The following is a 24,584-nucleotide window of genomic DNA, read 5'->3' on the forward strand; positions in this document are numbered from 1 at the left end:
TCCTATTTCACTGAGCACTTTATTCGCTACAAGTCGTTTTCCTGGGCCATTTAGATGCATCCCATGAGTCGAGTGAAATCGGCGGCCAGTATTGTTTATATTCACTATAGTAACGTTCAAATGGTTCAAATCGCTCTGAGCACTATGGGACTCAACTGCTGTGGTCATTAGTCCCCTAGAACTTCGAACTACTTAAACCTAACTAACCTAAGGACATCACACACATCCACGCCCTAGGCAGGATTCGAACCTGCGACTGTAGCAGTCGCACGGTTCCGGACTGCGCGCCTAGAACCGCGAGACCACCGCGGCCGGCATAGCAGTTGATTCATATTACTGATTAGCTGCACTTATTTCATGATTCATGCATGACTCTTGTGGTAGATCATGACGCTGCGGGATGTTGAAATCAACACAGAAATAATACAATACAAACACGCGATATCCATAATGTGAAAATACTACTTGCCTTGATATATGTCAACTATATTTTTCGTCTCTCGTATTCCTTTGTTTCTGGACAGTCTTGTCATCTCTTTCATCTGCGTAATAAATGCTCTCTGGCCAATTCTGAAGTCATTGGTCAAAGCCGACAGGTTGTATCCCATTCCTTTAGTTTCTGACAGGCATTTGATGTTTCGTTTTTAAAGATATCGTTCAATCCTCGAATTAGCACAACTTAATCATTTGTGGGTAACTTACGACTTCTACCAAGTTTGCATGTTTCCTCAATAATTCTGTTAAGCCTGTACCAGGTTTGATGCATCCCGTAGCAGCAATTGTTGTAGATGCCTCATTTAGTATATGAGAGGCGATTCTGCGCCCATAGCTGTCGTTAATAAGTATCAGTTTTCTTCTTGATTTTTCCTCCTTGGAGCTTTGAGATTGTGAATGATGGTGTTGGGGAGTAGCTGTGTGTTGATCGGATTGATTATCTTCAGAGCTGTTATTCACATTAGCACCACTCATTTGAAAATCTGTCGTACGCCAATTAAGTGTGCCTTCACCTATAAAATGTGATGAAAGGGTTTCGTAACTGTAAACACTATAATCTTTAGAACTGTTTTTCACTTGTATGACTGGCGAGCACTTATTTGCGATGTTTATATCAGAAGTCTCGGAGAGATCTGGGCTGTCGTTCTTATTGGGTATGTATAATTCACACTTCCACACTTGTACATAATGTACATTATTCTTTAGTGAGGGATCTAGTTTGCCACATCGATAATGAAATGTGTTTTTGCCGGCCGGCCGGGGTGGCCGAGCGGTTCTAGGTGCTAAAGTCTGGAACCGCGCGACCGCTACAGTCGGATGTTCGAATCCTGCCTTGGGCATGGATGTGTGTGATGTCCTTGGGTTAGTTAGGTTTGAATAGTTCTAAGTTCTAGGGGACTGATGATCTCGGAAGTTAAGTCCCATCGTGCTCAGAGCCATTTGAACCATTTTTTTGTGTTTTTGCCACAGACACATATGACACAAGTCTTTGTCTTTTTGGAACACTATTTGCAAAGATTTGCACAAACATTTTCGTTTCCATTCGATTTACTTTGGGTTTTATCGTTATTGAGTTCTTCCGATGGACTAAATGGCTCATGCTATATTAATTTTTGTTTCAAGTGCGATATTCTCTGAAGTAGCACTGAAATAATTTCGGTAATGGATCTGTACTCATTCAGCTTAAGGCCTAGTTCTTTGCTTTCTTATTTCGAGCAGAACCAGATTTTCTGCCTTAGATTAGTATTCACATTGCTAAGATGATAAATAGTCTTACAATTAAAATACATCATACCTTTATTTGCTCTCTTTTCGCAGGAGCATAGTTCCGAATTTAAATTTTCAGACACTACATGGCGGTTGTACTCATGTGAAGACATGCTTGCATCACACGAGTAATTCATATTTCCTCGTTATTTTCAGTAACTTTTGATACAATGAAGCATGAAATACACTTATCACAATATATAGCAAAATTAACGCTTTTTACTCTTTTCTGCATTATTTTTCGATTTACTTTCAGAGGTACATAGTTCACTACCTACACACGGAGCCATCTTTCGATATATAGTGCGACACTTTTACACAATACATACATGTGGGCTGGAATCGTGGGAGGAGCGATTTTCGGCCCTTCTCTATTGCTGGACAAGTTGAAAGCGCCGCTGCACCATACGTTTCTTTGATATGCTTTGCCTGACGCATTAGAAAATGTCCCAGTTGGTGTTTGGCCATTGTTACGGTTTTAGCATGATGGTGCACCACCACACACTTTGGAATGAATGAGCGTAGCTATTTAAAAGAACCGTTTCCAGGGAAATGAATTTCTTGTGGATGTCCAATGTTCTGAGCTCCACATTCCCCAGATCTTAATCCAATAGATTTTTATTTTGGTGACACTTAAAGCAACAAGTTTATAGCACTCCACACACGGATTTACATGGCCTAATGGCTCTTGTGCATGCCATTTCGACAATGGTGGATGCGGGTGTGTTGCGTAGAGAAAAGTAAAACATAATCCAGAGAGTAGTGCAGTGTTTGCAAATCCAAGGTAGTCTCAAATATCTTCATCAAAGTGAACGTTGCTCGTACATATATGTACCAGCTTTGTGAAGATGCACCTGGATGTCAAACATATAAGATGGAATTATTGTGTGTAGCAAAATGTGCAATCAAGTGTAGCCGTCTATCATCTTTTTTTGTATGTCTTGGTATACAGAGGACTTTGCTGCACCACTGTTATTTTCTATTGGCTTTATTTGTATTAGGTACGAAAAAAATTGGTCGTTTACATCTATGAGTTCATGTTATGTCCAATATTTAATTAAAGGTAACAGTACCAGAAAGAAAGAGGTGTAAACTGGACACTATTTGATGCTTTAACTGAAGAATTTTTTTTTGCATTCCCCAAGGCCTTGCCTTGCCCTACTGAGCCTAGCGGGACAGCTCTGGCACTGAGCAAAGTAAATGCTACCTGTTCTTGTCCACGCTGCACACAGTTACAGCGTTGATGGAGCCTCGTTTTCTTTAAATTGCATTTCTATTAAACCTATTGGCGGGACTAGTTTTTGGTAGTTATACTTTTGTTTTGACTTGGGGTGAGGCATCGCATGCCGACCGCCAAATGCGGCATTTTTTTCTTCGCCCAGTAGGTGTAACGCCCCTCGTGTGAATGCTACGTGGCGTCACTTTTGATGAATGTGGAAACGTGGTTGCGGGAGGAGTGTCTGCGGTCTTGTGGAAGTATTCGTTACATGTTGAGACGAGGCTTAATCTTCTCCGTTTGTAGGATCGACTGTAGTGGCTTTTAGCTCCTTATGTTGGCTGACCTTATTCACTACATTAAATAATAAAACACGGAGAAATTGTGCAAATGCTAAATACTAACTATATAAAGAATAGTAAATGATCTAATTTATATGATTGTGTGCTCTAGGCTAAAGAAATCTGATGATGAATTTACTGTGGTGCGATGGGAAATAGATGGTGATCAGTACTGTAGCCAGAGTCCGAATAAAAGTATTTGCATTTGAGTCATAGATTCCTACCTTCTGTGTATTTAGATTTGTAAATGGAAAGTACACTATGGTATTGGATTTCCTTACAAAGTAACAACCTCTATTAGATAGGGTGCATACATTTGGAAAATCTGTTTTTTGTTTTGTTTTGTTCCTTGTGTGTGTATTGTATTGCTTCAAGATGGGAATAGTTCCGACAGCTAGGCAGATGATAAATCAATGCTTCAGAAATTTCTCCGTTTCTACTGCAGAAATAAGTAAATGTTTGCTTCTAGCACCGTGCAAAGAAAATTTTTGCAGAAGCGTTATAACTCTACACAAACGTTTTATGAAATACCATTCAAATAAGTTTGGGCACCTACCGAAACTGTCCCCGCAAGAGGTATGTACATAATTGAATGGATATACGACCATGTAGCAGTTTTTGTGACTTCATTTGCATTTAAGTTTTGTAAAATACGTAATAAATTGAATAGGTGACCAATATCCTGCGTGAAAATGAATATTCCCAAGAGTTTAACAGTCCTGGTTCAGTTAAATCTTATGATTCCAACCAGCTTGCTTCAAATAACCCAACAGAAGATGCCAGATCAGAAGCATGCTGCTTAATGACAACAGGTAATGTTTCATAGATTTCGATTTCACAAAGTTAAACTATCGAAATTTAAAGTGTACTATATCAGAATGCAATTTTTACCCGTGGGACATACTGAGTGATTGTTCGATTCATCCATCCATTGTATTCTGGAAGTCCCATAATAAAGAAGAGAGCCTTGAGGGATGTAGTGTGAGGCGAGTTACATATTAACAGGCAGAATACTCGCAGTTGGCCCTATCTCTAAAGTATGGTGTAAAAACAATAAATTATTACTAGTGCTAATCGACACACGCACTTAATTGTGTTATTTATTGACTGCCTTATGTTTGCTTGCCCAGAGAGAGAGAGAAAGGCACTCCTTTATATAGAAAAGCCACTGCTTCTTCTCCTATACTAGTCACCTGCTGTTTTTATCTAATAGGTTACATTCGTCAAACAAAGTATTTATGTTATTTTACACAGACCACTGACAGCTTTCTATATACTGTCACAGTGAAGATTTGTTTAACACAAATGAGATGTGCTGAATTTAAATGCCCCCTGTCCAAGCATCTTTTACCTTTTGTTTAAATATTTGAGTGTTTTCTGTCAGATGTTTACTGTACACTTTTGCACCAGAGTAAAAAATCTCTACTCCACTAAAAAACTGAACTCTGTAGAGTGGGATGCATAACCAATATGAAAAGTTTTACTCCTAATATTGGGGTTGAGAATTGCAGATTTCATCTACAATTCGCTTCTGTTGTTAACAACGAATACCATTACGGTGTATATGTATTGGTACACAAATTGATTTAGGCAGAATAAAATTATAAGCAGAGAGAGAAACACACTGCCAAATTCCACAAATTGGGATTTCACCCATGTACATTACTGTTGTTGATATTACCTCATGACCAGCACACCTTTAAAAAAAAAATCATTATTCTTGTGGTGCAAAACCACATTCATATGTCTTTTTAATTGATGATGATGCATCTGTTAAAAACAATAGAAAATTGAAGTCAATATACTTCCTTTAATAGTAGATATTCTTAGTCAGCAGGAGGTGTGTTTGCAGTATAACTTTTAAAAATCTATGTACATATAAAAAGTATTGTGTACATTATAAAAGCAGCATTTTTTAAGTGTTTGTAAGTGTTCAATTTATATGCCAAAATCTGTCCATCCTATAATTATGTTCTTGCATGTGCATCTGCAAGAGGGGGTGTTTGTCCTTGCTTACAGCCTGTGTAAAGTTTTCATTCATTATAAAATTATCACACATTTATAGCAGCGATTGACTGCAAATCTACTGAACCGCAGATCTAACATTGTCGAATGCGGTGGAAAAACTTTGCCTATAGTAATCATTTTTTTCTGTTGTTCTGAAATAGTGTTCCCAATCTTTTGTCAGAGCTTTCTCAAACAGTGCTTATGGAGCTGCAGAAAAGTACCTGTCCAACATTGTGCTGTGCTGCTAATTCCCATTCAGTGGAAACCTGGAAGCTGTATACCTTTATGTGCTTTTTGTCTGTCCCCAAACCCTGCATGGTTGCTGTTCCTTTTGCGGTACAACAGAATTGTGACAGTAGCTGATTGCTTGCTTTGGGGTGAATGTCTGTGATGGCTTAGTGACACATTGTTTTACAAAACAGACCAATTGTGGTAGACTCCGAACAACACTGTCATACAGTACTATTAACCTATGAGCCCAGATGCACCAATCATGAACAGAAAATGCCATTTTTGTGCTAGCATGAGGAAAATGCATGAAATTTCAAGTTTTAAGCTCGAAAAGGTATCCTCCCCAGTAAAAGGGCGTTTCTGTTTCTCCCTGTAGTGCAGCACAGCTCAACACGGTTGTAGGGCTTGGAACGCTACAGCTTCGTTGGCATGGCTGCTCAATAATGTGTCAACTTGGATGGACGAGGATGAATTCTTAATTCAGTCGAAGGGTATTAAAAGTGACTTCAACTGGCAAAATCTGTATACTGGCCCTGAGTTACATTTTATGTAGTTTTTGAGGCACATTTTATTAAATATTAGTTATTTCAGTCAGTAAGGGGGGGGGGGGGGAATAGAACACATGAAAGGATTTCATTAAATTCATTAACTTGAAGTTTAGTAAGGAAAGAAAGTCTTACAGATGGCATTAAGTTGAACAAGCATTTGTTTAAAATTTATTCTGTTTCTCCCTTTGGGGGAACTCGCATGTCAGTTTTGTTGGCTGTTAGTGTTGATATCCAGCAGCATTTTCTCAATCATTTGTTTTGCCATTTTTTTAATATCTTAGTTCCAACCTAACATTATTAGAATTTGAATACATTTTTTGTGAATATTTCTAGCTTTATTTCCTAACTCTTTGGATACCCTGGATTTAGTCTTATGAAGTTCATAATGTTGAAGTATAGAGGGCAGCATCAATATGCATGTTGACAAGATAAAATACTTTACTTAACATAGTATCAAAGACAGGCCAGACAAACGTGTGGTTCCTGAAGAGGGGCAGCAGCCTCTTCAGTAGTTGCAAGGGCAACAGTCTGGATGATTGACTGATCTGGCCTTGTAACAATAACCAAAACGGCCTTGCTGTGCTGGTACTGCGAACGGCTGCGGAAACTACGGCCGTAATTTTTCCAGAGGGCATGCAGCTTTACTGCATGATTAAATGATGATGGCGTCCTCTTGAGTAAAATATTCCGGAGGTAAAATAGTCCCCCATTCGGATCTCCGGGTGGGGACTACTGAAGAGGATGTCATTATCAGGAGAAAAAAACTGGCGTTCTACGGATCGGAGCGTGGAATGTCAGATCCCTGAATCAGGCAAGTAGGTTAGAAAATTTAAAAAGGGAAATGGACAGGTTAAAGGTAGATATAGTGGGAATTAGTGAAGTTCGGTGGCAGGAGGAACAAGACCTCTGGTCAGGTGACTACATGGTTATAAACACAAAATCAAATAGGGGTAATGCAGGATTACGTTTAATAATGAATAGGAAAATAGGAATGCGGGTAAGCTACTACAAACAGCATAGTGAACACATTATTGTGGCCAAGATAGATACGAAGCCCACACCTACTACAGTAGTACAAGTTTATATGCCAACTAGCTCTGCAGATGACGAAGAAATTGAAGAAATGTATGATGAAATAAAAGAAATTATTCAGATAGTGAAGGGAGATGAAAATTTAATAGTCATTGGTGACTGGAATTCGAGTGTAGGAAAAGCGAGAGAAGGAAACATAGTATGTGTATATGGATTGGGGCTAAGAAATGAAAGAGAAAGCCGCCTGGTAGAATTTTGCACAGAGCACAACTTAATCATAGCTAACACTTGGGTTAAGAATCATAAAAGAATGTTGTATATGTGGAAGAAGCCTGGAGATACTGACAGGTTTCAGATAGATTATATAATGGTAAGACAGAGATTTAGGAATCAGGTTTTAAATTGTAAGACATTTCCAGGGGCAGATGTGGACTCTGACCACAATCTATTGGTTATGAACTGTAGATTGAAACTGAAGAAACTGCAAAAAGGTGGGAATTTAGGGAGGTGGGACCTGGATAAACTGACTAAACCAGAGGTTGTACAGAGTTGCAGGGAGAGCATAAGGGAACAATTGACAGGAATGGGGAAAAGAAATACAGTAAAAGAAGAATGGGTAGCTTTGAGGGATGAAATAGTGAAGGCAGCAGTGGATCAGGTAGGTTAAAAGACGAGGGCTAGTAAAAATCCTTGGGTAACGGAAGAAATATTGAATTTAATTGATGAAAGGAGAAAATATAAAAATGCAATAAATGAAGCAGGCAAAAAGGAATACAAACGTCTCAAAAATGAGATCGACAGGAAGTGCAAAATGGCTAAGCAGGGATGGCTAGAGGACAAATGTAAGGATGTAGAAGCGAGTATCACTAGGGGTAAGATAGATACTGCCTACAGGAAAATTAAAGAGATCTTTGGAGATAAGAGAACCACTTGTATGAACATCAAGAGCTCAGATGGAAATTCAGTTCTAAGCAAAGAAGGGAAAGCAGAAAGGTGGAAGGAGTATATAGAGGGTCTATACAAGGGCGATGTACTTGAGAACAATATTATGGAAATGGAAGAGGATGTAGATGAAGATGAAATGGGAGATACGACACTGCGTGAAGAGTTTGACAGAGCACTGAAAGACCTGAGTCGAAACAAGGCCCCCGGAGTAGACAACATTCCATTGGAACTACTGACGGCCTTGGGAGAGCCAGTCCTGACAAAACTCTACCATCTGGTGAGCAAGAGGTATGAAACAGGCGAAATACCCTCAGACTTCAAGAAGAATATAATAATTCCAATCCCAAAGAAAGCAGATGTTGACAGATGTGAAAATTACCGAACAATCAGTTTAATAAGCCATAGCTGCGAAATACTAACACGAATTCTTTACAGACGAATGGAAAAACTAGTAGAAGCCGACCTCGGGGAGGATCAGTTTGGATTCCGTAGAAATACTGGAACACGTGAGGCAATACTGACCTTACGAATTATCTTAGAAGAAAGATTAAGGAAAGGCAAACCTACGTTTCTAGCATTTGTAGACTTGGTGAAGGCTTTTGACAATGTTGACTGAAATACTCTCTTTCAAATTCTAAAGGTGGGAAGGGTAAAATACAGGGAGCGAAAGGCTATTTACAATTTGTACAGAAACCAGATGGCAGTTATAAAGAGTCTAGGGGCATGAAAGGGAAGCAGTGGTTGGGAAGCGAGTGAGACAGGGTTGTAGCCTCTCCCCTATGTTATTCAATCTGTATATTGAGCAAGCAGTAAAGGAAATGAAAGAAAAATTCGGAGTAGGTATTAAAATCCATGGAGAAGAAATAAAAACTTTGACGTTCGCCGATGACATTGTAATTCTGTCAGAGACAGCAAGGGACTTGGAAGAGCAGTTGAATGGAATGGACAGTGTCTTGAGAGGAGTACGTAAGATGAACATCAACAAAAGCAAAACAAAGATAATGGAATGTAGCCGAAATAAGTCGGGTGATGCTGAGGGAATTAGATTAAGAAATGAGACACTTAAAGCAGTAAAGGAGTTTTGCTATTTGGGGAGCAAAATAACTGATGGTGGTCGAAGTAGAGAGGATATAAAATGTAGACTGGCAATGGCAAGGAAAGCGTTTCTGAAGAAGAGAAATTTGTGAACATCGAGTATAGATTTAAGTGTCAGGAAATCATTTCTGAAAGTATTTGTATGGAGTGTAGCCATGTATGGAAGTGAAACATGGACGATAAATAGTTTAGACAAGAAGAGAATAGAAGCTTTCGAAATGTGGTGCTACAGAAGAATGCTGAAGATTAGATGGGTAGATCACATAACTAATGAGGAAGTATTGAATAGGATTGGGAAGAAGAGAAGTTTGTGGCACAACTTGACCAGAAGAAGAGATCGGTTGGTAGGACATGTTCTGAGGCATCAAGGGATCACCAATTTAGTATTGGAGGGCAGTGTGGAGGGTAAAAATTGTAGAGGGAGACCAAGAGATGAATACACTAAGCAGATTCAGAAGGATGTGGGTTGCAGTAGGTACTGGGAGATAAAGAAGCTTGCACAGGATAGAGTAGCATGGAGAGCTGCATCAAACCAGTCTCGGGACTGAAGACCACAACAACAACAACAACAGTATCAAAGTTAGCTATATTAAAAATTCTAAGGAGATATCTGTCAATTATTTGAAATACAGAAGCCCTTGAGTTCTTAACTAGTATTTTTATTATTACTGCTTGTAAGAGAGGACAAGTGGTTAATCATGTGGCCTATCACACAAGAGGTCACTGGCTCAAAGTAAGTTGTGGTTAGTGTGCTTTCTTTTCCCTTTCTTCAGACTAAAATATTCAGTGCACACTATGTCATAGTAAGGCAGAATCTCTCCGAGAACCTTGTAATACCTTTAGTGCACTCGTCACAAAATTTAATCCATGGTTTTTGTTTGAAATTGGTATCACTGGTAGGAATGCAATAGCTGTGTGTAAACATGGTAGTCAAGATCAGTCAGTGTTGTTGTTACCTATTGTTCTATAGTTCAGATTTTTTGTATCTGAAATTCTGAAACAATTATCAGACCAACTTATTGGTCATAATATTACAATCTAGACAAATTTTTGTGGTGATACACTTGATTAACAAGTATGGGAGGGGGTCTACAGAGGTGCACCACTACATTACTTGGTCAGGGTATAAAATACTCAGCCCTGTCCTTGAAACAGTGTAATCAGAAACATGGGAGTGATGGTACGAAATCACAATTTAACGTGAATTTGGAACCATAGTGCACCTTGGCTTTTTTCATACATACAAAACTTCACTGGATACAAAAATTTGCTGTCAGCTATAATCTCAGATCTAAGTGGAGATTAACATTCTAAATGGTTTGGATTATTAATTTTATGCCTATCTTACAGAACCATTCTTCAATAAATCCTAGAACTTATACGACATGCTACATAAATATATTATGAACTTTCATACTGGTTACTGGTAAGTTAGATTGGGAAATGAGACACTTTAAGTAGTAAATGAGTTTTGTTATTTAGGGAGCAAAATAACTGATGAGGGTCGGAGTAGAGAGGATATAAAATGTAGACTGGCTATGGCAAGGAAAGTGTTTCTGAAGAATAGAAATTTGTAACATTGAGTATAGATTTAAATGTCAGGAAGTCAAGTAAATCAATGTATTGGTTGTACTACTCAGCATAGTCCTATGTCATGATTGTGTTGATGGTCAGAGGACTAATAATAGGTGCCAAATAACTGATTGGGTAGTTTTAATATTAAATAAGTGGAACATTCTTAGTGTCTTTCACTCATGATAAAAGTTAAAGTTAAGAGAAAGAACAGGAAAATACTAGGCCCTATCCATATTTGTGACCAAAGGAGTGACTAGAACAAGGCTAAAGGGACCAGTTTAATAATATTACTCAATGAATACCATTATTACATAACTTCAAGATAGAATGAGGAATAGAAAAAATAAAATGTAAATGTATAGGTGATGAAAGGCAGGAAATTTCTATCCGAATTCAGGATCAGGAGACACATCAAAGAAAGGAGCAGTGGGCTAGTAGCACATATTGTATTTTTATGGACACTGAAACCAGGCTCATGTTCTATTGTTATGTGATGACAATGTGATCTAGGGTTTATTTATTTATTTAACATGATCTCATTAGGGCCACCAGAGTGGTTCTTACATCAGACCAGATTTTCACAAATACACTTTCTTTTTCACATCAAAATCACCTGAGGAATAACAGTTTTAATATGATAAATAGTAGTAAAATGATTTGAGTATGTATAGCTACAATAAATGAGGGGCTCGGGCATAAACCATGGTAACTGACATTTTAGTGGTTTGGAGATATTAGAATATGAAGTTTCAAAAAAATATAACAACATATTTTACTATGTTATATCTTTTCTTCAAGTTTTAACTAAGTATTTGAACATTAAGGAATGCACTGGTAAGGTTACAAAATGGAAATAATTTTTATTTTATTGGAAAAAGAAGCAATACATAACACATTGACACAAGTTATGTGGTTGATACCATGTTATTTGTGAACATAAAATGTAGATACCATGTTATTCATTGCATTAAAAGTGTTCATTTCCCAATGGAAAATTTGTCATTATGAAGTTAATTGATGATAATTTAAGCCAACATGTAAATGACACAACATCATGTAATTAAATTTAACAGTTTTAATATCTGAAAATACTAATAGTGGTACTCAAATTTCACTGTCACTGCTCTCATTGTTTGCCTTGGATTGCTCAGCTGTTTTTAATGTCTTGCAATAAGCGTGTTATACTTCTGGTATGTATGGTAAAGAAGATAGAATATCATTCAATTTGGTTGTGTCAGTGGGTTTTGGACCTCTCTGTAGGATTGGTAGAGAACATTTGAAGCCTTTGAGGAACTGTACTGGACAACCTCTTCACCTTAGTAATACAGTGTCCATTTCAGAATGGTACTAATTACATACTTCCATTTTTTTTTTTTTTTTTTTTTTGGGTTCCTGCCTTGACAACTCCATTTTTACATTTGTAATTCCAAACTTTTTTCCAGAACCTGTTTTACAAGCCTGATTGAAGTTGCCTCGCAAGTTTGAAATTTTTACAAAATCACCTATAGTCATACGTTACACAATCATAGGTATCTTCTTCTGACACTTCTTCAAGACCTCTATCCACTCCTTAGGCGAGAATACATAGTGCCAATGATTCTGTACATATTTCTGAACAATGCCAAAAAATCATGATCAGAAGGCTAAATTATATGACCTACTTGCGGAAATGTGTGTGTGTGTGTGTGTGTGTGTGTGTGTGTGTGTGTGTGTGTGTGTGTGTGTGTGTGTGTGTCAGTTTTGAATCTACCCTGTGCTATAAGTTTCAACCATATTGCAACAATGGTCTAGTTTTTGTCTTGGCCTCCACAGTTGTCCCCCACAGTGCTTCAGTAAACAACTGCCAATCTCATCTTCTCCTCTACCAGGCCAATATCATCAGCTCCTCTACCAGCAGTGCCTTCATTCCACACACAGAAATATCTTGTTTTTATGAACAAGAATGGACACTGAGATGGTAACAGAAGAATTTCTTTTTGTAGAAAACAGGACCAGTTGAAAGTTTGGGAGTTGGTAGACTGCTGAAAATCAAATGTGATGACAGAAACAATCTTTCTCTGCCTCTTTTGTAGCTAGCATAATAACATCCTGTCCTGCTTTCGCTATGTGCTGAAGTAACTGAAGTTCAGCATATAAGGATTTTGATAAGGTTTGGGCTTTCTCCTTTTTTGCATTTTCTTTTTTTAATGTGTAGGTAATTCCATGTGCTGCAAATGTCTGATTTAGGGTTTTTAAAGGATATGTTGTGCTCTCCTACAAAAATCTGTCAAAATTTATCTCTGGACGCAGGCAATTTCTGTAGTTGTTCACATTCTTCTTTGTATTTGTCATAACAGCTTTCTGTTGTGTATTCCATGCTCATGAATTTACTATTTGGACTGTCAACTCTTCAGTAGTGAGTGGCATATGTTGGCAGTCTATTTATGAAAATATTAACAATTTCAATATCTTCACTCTAATACTTTTTAGGATGATGCTGGTGTTTTCCCCTTACATCTCCGGAGGGGGTTCTACGAACTTCCTTTATTTTGGATGTTAAGTATTCTAAATGATCCCTACTTCTTTGTAATCCAATGAATATTCAAAAGAACAGTCTTACAAATTTCAGTGCGCTCTTCACTAGATGACATCGTGGAATACCTTATAGTAGTACTCAGTCTTGAACTGTCAGTTTCTTCGTTTTTCTCTTTGTTTCAGTTACTTGTATGCAACCATGTAGGTAGGTATTCTGCAAGTCATAATTTGCCATATCCACTCACTCTCCCATGTTGAATAAGTGGAAAAACCTTTTTCTGTAGTTACAGTCAGTACTAGGTTCGCGGCTGTGATGCCCATTGCCTTTCCCTTGTTCCTGAATATAAGCTAAACCTCTATTGCGAGCTTCTTGGCATTTCTGTTGTTGGTTCATGCCCCTCTTTCTTTTTTCTGCGACAGCTCTGTTCGCCTTTCTTAGGACTTGCATTATTCTAAAAGAAAAAACAAAGAAATTTGTAGGCCTAATGTAATTTAAATACGAAAAGATTTGCTTAAAAAAACATGCACTGAAATTCGTATACAGTTTTAATGGAACTAAAGTTCTTACTGACAAACTTTAATCAAACATATGTTGAAAATTATTTTGTACATAAATTACATTACCTAACCAAGCAAGCTACACACCTTAAAACAGAACATGCACACAAACCTTTGCACAGGAGAATGTTACAGTACATAACTATCAGTTTTACTTCTCTGTATTAATCCATAGCATGTATAGTGTGGTAACTACAGCAAATAACATCTGCATTTCTCCAAAGTATGTATGACATGTTAACTACAGTAGATACCATTGTTTACACGCAAAGGCAAATATGAGGTTAGTGACACTACTTATGTCATTTTCTTCATTGTTGCTGCTGAAATTACTTTCATAATCTGTCTTGGGGTAATCTAGATCTTTCACTGCCATCACACTCAAAATCACTGTTTAATAGCTTTTCTAACATCACAAAATTGACCACACTCATCGTGCGTCCAAACTCCAACTTCCTCACAGTAGCCATTTTCTCACAGATAACATGTTACGCAAGCAGATGTTGCTACTTACCGGGAAAAACCAAGCTGTATTCTGTTTCACATCCACGAGGATCTCCTCAACACGGATCTATGGAACGAAAAACTAATCTAATCTAATCTAATCTGCTGCTATCTGTAAAGATTTTTGGAAACTGACTCGTGTATTTATTTCAGCATGCAAGATACTATATTGTAAGTGGCATAAGTCATTTTTGGGCAAAATGTGAATTCCCATGTTTTACGCCTGAGCCCCTCCAATAGTATTGACTGTGAATTTATATAGTTAATACTGGCAGCATTTGTATTACTGCTGCTGCCGCCGCCACTAATGATGATGATACTAATGATAATGGTAGATATAAAAAGAATTTATACATGTAAAAAATAAATGTTCTCCGATAGGAAATCCAAGAAGGCTGCTCCAGGTAAAAGTACTGGGAAATGAGGAATATCTGGTTGGAAAGAAGGATGGACAAGGGTAAAGAATGCGTACAAAGACAACAGGAATAATTATTTTTGCTTTAATAGATATGCCATTAACTGTTTTCTGAAGCTGGAGGATGCTATTCAGTTCTATAATATAATGCAGGAGATTATTCTAGAGTCAGGTTCTTGCTAGTGAGAAGGAATTTGAGAAAATGGCTGAATGATGGGGTGGTATAGAAAGGATTTTGCTCTGATGGGAATGGGTGTTTCTGCCATGTTGTTCAGACAAGAGCATTAAGGTCAGTGAGGGAAGTGTATGTTGGATGAGACAGAAGAGAAGAGAGAGAGTATGGAAATCTCTGTGCTTCTCTGCATCCAGCCAGGATAGCTGTGCATATGATATTGAAATTCCAAGTGCTGTGAGCTTTGCTGAGAAAGGCCTTGCAGGATAACATATCTGTAGTCATTAATTGGAAGTGTAAGTGTTTGTACAAGTTTCTTCTCCAGTTCAAGAGGGATGAGCTTTTATATTTTTTGAGGGCATCAGAATTTAAGTTCATGAAATTAAGGGATTCTGTTACCTAGACGACAAAGTAACCAATGACAGACGCAGCAAGGACGACATCAAAAGCAAACTAGTGCTGGCAAAAAGAGCATTCCTGGCCATGAGAAGTCTACTAGTATCAAATATATGCTTAATTTGAGGAAGAATTTTCTGAGAATGTGCATTTGGAACACGGCACAGCATTGTATAGTAGTGAAACATGGTCTGTGGGAAAACCAGAACATAAGAGAATCAAAGCATTTGAGATGTGATGCTACAGCCAAATGTTAAAAATTAGGTGTGCTGATAAGATCAGGAATGAGGAAAGGAACCACTGACAAGAAGAAGGGACAAGATCGTAGTACATCTATGAAGACAACAGGGAATGACTTCCGTGATACCAGAGGGAGCTGTAGAGGGCAAAAACTGTAGAGGAGGACATAAGGAATACATCCAGCAAATAATTGAAGATATAGGTTGCAAACGCTGCTCTGAGATGAAGAGGTTGGTGCAGGAAAGGAATTCGTGGTGGGCCGCATCAAATCAGTAAGAAGACTTACAACTTAAAAATGGGACATGGAGATGCGCCATTCAGTCCAATTTAGATTTACATCTATTATTAATCCTAGACCTGTTGCTGAAGGAGATAAATTGATATTTGTCCCATTCACAGTTAGATGGTAGAGATTCCTGATAATTTGGACTAATAAGCCTGCCTAGAATGACCCACCAGTACCACTTGGGTTTTGGATGCATTCAGTTTTAACCCTTTATCATGTGCTCATTTTGATAATGCCCACAGATCTGTATTGAGATTTCTGTCATGGAATACTACAGTACCTGGAATTTGGTCCAAGTCTCTACACATAGTTAAAAATAAAATGGCAATGGTTGCCAAATCATTCTGATAAAAGGGTTCATCATCATTCTGCTAATGAACAGAAAAGTGAAACCAGAGGAGCAGGTATATGTTTTGAGTATCGTCTTGCCCTTGGGGTGGGAAAGTGCCCCTCAGAAGGTGAATTACACACACACACACACACACACACACACACACACACACACACACACACACACACACACACACACAGTGTGTATCCACAGGACATACAATCTTCTCAAATATTCTTATGATGTCTACGTCCACAAAAAATTTTAGAAGTGAACTAGTCCACTTTACAGATGTCTTGTTGGGGACTAGCCAATAGGGAAGTATTGGAAGGAGGATGAAATAAGATGACGATCTGCAAATTGGGGCATGGGATATTGGAAGATTGAATGCTCTAAGGTCATCATCATCATTTAAGACTGATTATGCCTTTCAGCGTTCAGTCTGGAGCATAGCCCCCCTTATAAAATTCCTCCATGATCCCCTATTCAGTGCTAACATTGGTGCCTCTTCTGATGTTTAACCTATTACTTCAAAATCATTCTTAACCGAATCCAGGTACCTTCTCCTTGGTCTGCCCCGACTCCTCCTACCCTCTACTGCTGAACCCATGAGTCTCTTGGGTAACCTTGCTTCTCCTATGCGTGTAACATGACCCCAACATCTAAGCCTGTTCGCCCTGACTGCTACATCTATATCTAAGGAAGCTGGAAAATTTCAAAAGGAGAAATGAGCAAGTTAAAAGCAAACACAATAGGCGTTATTGTTTTTTACTCTGTCTGAAGAGTGGTTTGTAGCAGCTCTCTACACTAATTTATCCTGTCTTTTTTTTCTTTGTATGTTGACTATTTATCTTAATTATTTATTTTACATTTTAGCCTGCTATGTAGTATTCCATAATAGACCATATTTTCTGTCTATAATTATCTTTCTGCATTCACTTCAGGTGAATTAATAATGTTACCATGGTTAAAAATGAAATCAAAATAGCAATATTACCGTTACTGTTGCTACTGCCAATGCAGCTGCCATCCATAATATTACTATTATTATGCTTTCATATAATTTACCTCTGTTATATTATTTCTATTACTATTATAATGTGTAATCACAGAAAAATGTCAATCCTTACTGCACTGAAATGATCACTTAATTTTTCACCAGCTTTAGCATCACAGATTCCTTACATTGTCTCACTAACACCCTGCTCTGTAGGTGTGTTGTCTGTTCCATAGTCACTGTAGATGATGATGTGGTGAAGAAATCCTGAACTTTTGGTCCATTTCAGTGTGAATAGCTGACATTATCTGCAGACTTTTCTCTTGTTCTCCTTTGTTGCAGAGGACAGTCCTCTGCTCTTGCGGTGCATTGTGATACACAATGTGAACTGTTATTGCATGACCCACATCATCCTGATCTGTTAAAGTCCTTAATCACACAGACCAATACTTTAGTCATGCTGCTGTTTTTAGTTGTGTATGGAGTGTGTTGGTTGAAATGATGATGGTACCTCCCAAGCAGTTTTTGATACCGTGCAACGAATGCAACCTACATCCATTTGAACCTGCCTTCTCAGCTGTTGCCTCTTTTCATGTCTTTATAACAGCATTTTGGTTTCTGTACAAGCCATAGGCAATATTTTATCCCTTATAACTACAGACTTTGGGTTGAAAGGACACTTCCTTAGGCACCAAAGAATCATTAGTTTGGTAATTGTGGGAAGTGAGGGGCAAAGCGAAATGCAAAGAGGACGGATGATTGTAAGGTAATAACAGGAGCCTCAGCAGTAGTGCAAAAGGAGTTGATTTCTGTGTAAATAGGGGGACAGGTAACATTGTGACTTACAGTTCACAACACACATGACTAATTCTTCTGCTGAGGATTGAAGTGAAGCAAAATTCATCCACTATTGCACACTTCCAAATATCCCATTTTATAGTCTGCGCTTTGCATATTTGCCAATTCCTCTGTTTCCTCATACATTCTCTCCTTTCTGTTATCACTAAAGTGCTAAATGATTATAACACTGTAATAGAGAAGAGGATGGAAAGCGAAAGACTTAATTGCCAGAGAATGTGGACATTGGAAGGTGGAGGAAATTATAGGGAAGGGATACTTCAAGAGATTCATGTGACTGTAGTGAACATGACAGTTAAAACTGTTAAATTTGGGAGATACATTAAGACATGGAAAAATATCATGTAGGTCACATAGTCATTAGGAAAAGATTTATTATAAAATACCAGACTGCTAGGTGTAAACATATACTCAGATCTCAATGCGTACTGATGAACTGAAGGAAAGTGAAATTTGAGAAGATAAAGAAAAAGGAGTATACCATGAAGTGGAATACTGAAACTTGAGAATAGAATGAGATTAATAAAATAATGAGAGTAGTTTACTGATGATGAGTAGAATTAAAGAAAGAAATCATTAAGGCAGGACAAGCTGAGGCACAAAAACCAGAAATGACTTGGGAAATGTTATAACATATAAACGGGGAAAGAAAAATCAGAATACTGAGAGCAGTAGATAGAAGTTAGCAGTGTAGGTGTCCTAGGAATGAAATTAACAGAAAGTGCATCAGGTTGAACCACAATGTATGAGGAGGACATGTAAAAAAATTGAGAGAGAGACCATAGTGGGACAATTTGACATTGTGTCAAACGTCGGAGAAGTTTTTAACTAATGAGGTACAAATGAGAAACCTCTACCAAGTGCAGAACAAAGGACCAATAGATGCGGGAGTACATCAGAGGCTTGCTGGAGAACAACTGTCCCAAAGCATGGTAGAAGAGGAGGTAGTTATAAATGGTTATGTACTGTGATCAGAAATGGGCAGATATAAATGATCTAAGCTAAAACAAGCCACGAGTTGTGCAACATATGATTTACTTTTGGGGCAACTGAATTATGGAGGATATAACAAGTATATGCTTATATGAGCTAATGACAAAACTTCTTTGTGAAAGCCTAGATTACATATCAAAAATGTTTGAAATTAGAGGTCAAAGATCAAATTTCCAGAAAAAGACTTACCATGACACTGCCAGACACGTGAGCAGGTAAATGTGAAAACAATTGTACTCTGTGTGTGAAACATAATTTTTCCCAGAAAAGGAATTCTGACATTATGCTCCATGATGAGAAATAGATGAATAAAAATAAAGATACCTATGTAGACGTAGAGAAAGTGTTTACATCAAAGTTTGGAATAATGTGTTTGCTATCATGAGACAAGTGAGGCTGAAGGACAGAGGTGGGTCATAATCTACAAAGAACAAGCTTCAGTAATAAAAGTAAAAATGAAAATAGATAAATTTGTATTGCTGGTGGTGTAAGACAGAGTCATTTATGTTGAAAAAATGAAAGAAAAGAGAGAATTTTAGAACGGGATGAAAAGTGCATTGGAGACAGATATGAATGCTAAGAGTCACAGACAACGTAGCCCATGCAGATAGTAAAGGTGATGAGGAAGGAATGTTGACTGAAATAGATAGCATACAATCTGTTGAGTTTTCTGAACACAATTGGTTGCTTGAATGCTTCTGGGTTTTCTGTCCAGTTACTGTTTCCATTTTATGCACAATAGCTCTGAATGTTGGATTCCAGGCAGCGAGTACACTTAACAGCAAGACTCTCAGTACCTAAAGATGATGGCGAGGTTGGTTATTGAAATATTACGCATAAAATGGAAATAACAACTCACCAGAACAGCTGGAAGCATACTATTAGATGACATACATTGACAGAATGTAGGTTAAGGATAAACAAAGCTAAGAAGAAAATGATGGAGAGTAATAGAAAGGAGAGCAGTTATTTATTTCACATCAACAATGGGGATGACGATTTAAAAGAAGTAAAAGAACTTTCCTATCTAAGAAGTGAGAGTACACAAGACAACATTCAGTTGTTAAAGAAGTTCTTGCAAACATATGTCTAGGGCCCAGCTTCAGTACCATGAGAAAGACAAGAAGAAACTGGATGCATTTGCAGTGTAGTGCATTTAAATAATTTTAAAAATTGGGTTGACAGATAATATATTGAATGAAGATGTGCTGAAAAGAATAAAAGAGGGTAGACATCTGTGTCAAGCCACCAGAAGGAGGGGACAAGTTTGCTGGGCATTTGTTCATTTTCATTTTTGCAATTGGTTTGATAGTGTTACCATTTTTCTGTTTACTGAGTGCCACACTATTTATCTATATGTGACTGTACCCAACAGTGTTGTCATAACCTGTTCTGCATATTCTAATCAAAGATACGCAGAAATAGTTACATGGTACAGGAAAGAACAGTTCATTTGTTTTCTGCACTACTAGCAGGTCTTTTGTGTTAAATACCTTCACTGGATCAACAGACAGTGTAGCTTTTGTTGGTAGCTACTGAAGGTATCTGTACCCCACGCGAGAGCGAGCCTGAATAAAACAGAATGTAATGGAGAGTACCTCATACTACATTTCTGTGCTTGATTTGTGAAATTTATCTTCTGTGTAAGTGATGGATTCTTTACTAATTAATCAGTGTCGAGATGGAGTAGTCAAGGGGTAAAATTGTAGAGGCAGACAAAGGATAGTACATGCAAAGCAGATTGGAGGTGGTGATGGGTGAAGTAGAGATGTGAAAATGGGAAGTTAGCATAAGAAATCGGGTGATCCACTAACCCCTTCTGGTAAGGGTTTTTCTTAAAGTTGTTTTCTCCCCTATTCCTCTGAGCACCACTTCACTGCATACTTTATCCATCTGTCTAATAGTTAATATTCTTGGAAAGCATCACACTTCAAATACTGATATAAGAAAACAAAGCAATTGAAGTTGAGGTGTTGTAACTCCATTCATGCCACACAATACAACTACATGAAAACTACTAGCTCTGCAGTTTGTTTTCAACGCCTGTAAATTTACTTGTGTGATCGGGCTTGGTGCAAATCTTCCTAGTTAGTGCCACATGGGTAGTTTGAATGTCAGGTGTACAAATTGCAACTACCTCACATAGATGACTGCAGTAAGTATGTGTATAGACTTTGTTGTGTTATTGCTGTTATATGGGAGGCTGAAACATGGTGCCCCTGTAGCCCACTCCTGCTGGGTAACACCAGTGGGACCAATGACTTTAATGACTACATCTGATTGATTATCAACTACAGTTTTATATGCCCTTATACCATGACACATTACAGAGATGTTTGGAAATTAATCCAGGATATCAGTGTAAAGTATGGATCAGGGATTTTATGCTAGCACCTCTCTTTCCCTTGCCATAAAAATGCTAATACCAGGATTTGAATGGGCTACATTTGAATCAAGTGTCATTGCACAAGTGTGCAGGATGCTGTGACCTTGCCATTTAAAGCTGTAAAAGACCTATCACCTCAGTCACCATCACAAGTATACATTAGTGATGTTGACTGCAAAGGAGACTACTGTAGTGGAGGACCATTGACAAACTGGAAGGATGTGCAGCTCACAATACGATGTGAGTAAGATTTGCTACTCTGGAGCTTCATTGCAGATCAACAGCAGAGAAACCCACAGTATTTGAATTGTGATTGCAAAAGCTGAATCTGTTATTAGGGAGAGCAGTGATGACCATGGTGAGGTGCCTTGGATTCAATTAAGCCTATAACCAGTTCAGCTCTGATAGGTTATGGGGGGGGGGGGGGGGGGGGGGGAGTGGGAGGAGGGTTTCAGTACAAAAGGAAGGTTGCCCATTGTTACAGGCAGCATGAAAGTAATCTTTGTGTCACAATCTCTGGAGACAATGTTAGGCCAATTACAGAGCATCACAACTTCATTTCTACTGCACTTAGAGAGGACCCAGTCTTTTGTTGCTGCATGTAAATGGAGAGGAGCAGTTGAGTTTCATTTCCAACAATGTCACTGGAGGCAGAATTTGCAACAGGCACACACACACATCACTAGGGAATTGTTCTGTTACAAACAGCATGGGATGGTGCAGTTTTTAAGACAATGGGCTTTCATCTGGGATGAGATATCCGTTTGTCCATCCAGATTTAGTTTTCTTGGGGTTTCCCTAAATAACTTAAGACATATTCAGGGATGATTATTTTAAAAGGACAATTTTCATTTTTATCCTCACCCAGTATGATAAGTAATATGACAAGTCGATGTCAGACTCAGATTCTGTGGAAGAATCGTCAGCAAGTGTAATCCACTATTTGTGGTGAATTAGAAAACCCTCATTCCCCAATACTTCACTATTGGCCATCAGGCTGGGACTGTGTCACATAGGATTGATTGAGGAAATAATGATCCGAAGAAGAGTAATGTGTTTCATTACATGTTAATTTAGTGAGTGCATAATCGACAGGGAGACACTTAGCCAGTTTCTGTGGCAGTTGCTAAAAGGGTGTGTTCTGAGTCACGGTGTGGTTTACTAAAAATCTGAGATTGTACATTACTTGAACACTCATGTATTATATTGCTTCCTCGTACTTATATCTTATGAATAGACTATGAAGGTAAGATTGGAGACATTCGAGATTACACAGAGGCTTATCAACAGTCATTCTCCTCATAGGTCATTTGTAACTGGAATGGGAAAGCAGGCAAGTCAAAGTGGTCACAAACCTTTCACCACATAATATTAGGTGGCTTGGGGAGTATACCAGGTCTAAAAGTATGAAACCGCAATTGGGTTACAATAATTACATGTCTGTTGTTTGAAACTGATAAACAATATTTATTCAAAATAACCTCCATTGCTTTTTATATATTCCTCCCACCTCTCTGGCAGGCTATAAATGTCACACTAACAAAACAAAAAAAAGACAGTCACTTCTTTTCAAGTGAACCAATCAACGAGCCATTTTCGTACAAATTGAAGCAATGAGAGTGTGTCCCAGTGATGCAAATAGATAATTGGAAGGAGCCAAGTGTGGAGAATAAGTCACATGCCGTAATATTTCCCAACTGAATGCCTTGATTGTTTCCCTGACTGGTTTTGCTGTGTGTGATGGGACTTTATCATGAAGCAATATAACTCTGTGTTGCTTTTTCCCACATTCCGGTCTTTTTCAGTTAACGCTTGATTTAAATCGATCAGTTACTGTTTGTAGCAATCAGTGTTATTGGTTTCACCAGCTCATAACAGACGACGCCCTTTTGATCCCATCAAACACAAAGCATTGTCTTCTATCCAAATAGGATTCTCAGAATATATCCCTTTGTCATCACCTGTCACTATTCGATGCAGAAACGACTTTCTTTTGTATCTGGCGAGCAGCATTTCACAAGCGGTTTTTCTGTTTGCTTGCTGTCTTTCATTCAGTTAATGCAGAACCCATTTTCACACTTTCTGCACTTTTCCCATAGCTTTCAATCAAAGAGAAACTGCTTTCCGCATCACATTCAATTGTTACGAGAGTTCCAGTTGAGTTTGAGTATCATCTTTGTTCAATAAGGCCTGCTGTTCATTGTCTTTGAACTTTTTCAGTGGTTTCCCTCTCTCATTGTTTCTCAAGTCAAAATCACCACTTTTGAACCACTTGAAACACTGTGTTTTCCCAAGAGCATGTTCACTGAAGACAAGCATTTGATGCAATTCTACAGCAGTTTTCTTGAAATGATAACAGAAAACCAATGCTGTCTGCAAGTCATACTTAATAAGCACAAAACTCGACATGTTTACAGGTTTGAAACAGATACCGATGTATGAAACTTGGGTTACTGTGTGCTGACATTTGTCGACAGCCATTACAGGAAGCAGATGGTGCTGCAGATGTAGTCTCACAGGCCCTACACTGATGGCTAGCACCATCTATAGGGAAATTCCGGTTTCATACGTCTACAGCTGGTATATGTAAAAACAAGATTAAATTAAATTTATTTATTTTGAAATTCAGAAAAACAACTAATCAACCACAAGCTTTTGTTATTACCAGTTAAAGGGATGTGTTTCGATAAAGTGCCTATATATAGAATACCATATCTTTTGGCAAAAAAAAAAAAAAAAACTTTTCACAAATAAAATTGTGACTGTTTAATGCTGATGATGTCCATCATGTTTATATATGGCCTTATATTTGTGTAATAAGTGATTAATTCATCAGACAATATCACAATGCTTGATAGTGAAGATCTTCAACAGCAAATAATTCAGCATACGGAGTTACTAATTCTGCCTCCAAACTTGAATTCCACTGGGCGTATTTGGAGTGTTCTTGGGAGGATATAGTTGAATGCCCTATTCCTCTCCAGATCATTGCTGTATTGTAACAACTGTGCATGTAGAATGACATTCACTTACAGAAACTTTTATTAACGGTATTGCACATTGCTGTCATGGATATTAACACTTTGTACTGGCATTACTTCTACTACAGCAAACTGGGATCCATTTTATATGTTTCAGACATGTTCCAATGTAAATTCTTTGTCTGTAACATGTTTTCATATC

The 24,584-nt window shown here is 38.0% G+C and overlaps 1 protein-coding gene across 1 annotated transcript in view; it reads left to right on the forward strand.

The window, feature by feature from the left end:
• Positions 1-2,966: 2,966 nt before the first annotated feature.
• LOC126267494 (pyruvate dehydrogenase [acetyl-transferring]-phosphatase 1, mitochondrial) overlaps positions 2,967-24,584 on the forward strand; it is a 35,559-nt gene continuing 13,941 nt past the window's right edge. The window contains exons 1-2 of the mRNA XM_049972783.1: positions 2,967-3,894; positions 3,989-4,130. Coding sequence (XP_049828740.1) covers positions 3,694-3,894; positions 3,989-4,130 — 343 coding nt within the window. The 5' untranslated portion in view covers positions 2,967-3,693. The remainder of the gene's footprint in view (positions 3,895-3,988; positions 4,131-24,584) is intronic.

The sequence above is a fragment of the Schistocerca gregaria genome, chromosome 1 (genome assembly GCF_023897955.1).
Source record: "Schistocerca gregaria isolate iqSchGreg1 chromosome 1, iqSchGreg1.2, whole genome shotgun sequence".
NCBI lineage: Eukaryota > Metazoa > Arthropoda > Insecta > Orthoptera > Acrididae > Schistocerca > Schistocerca gregaria.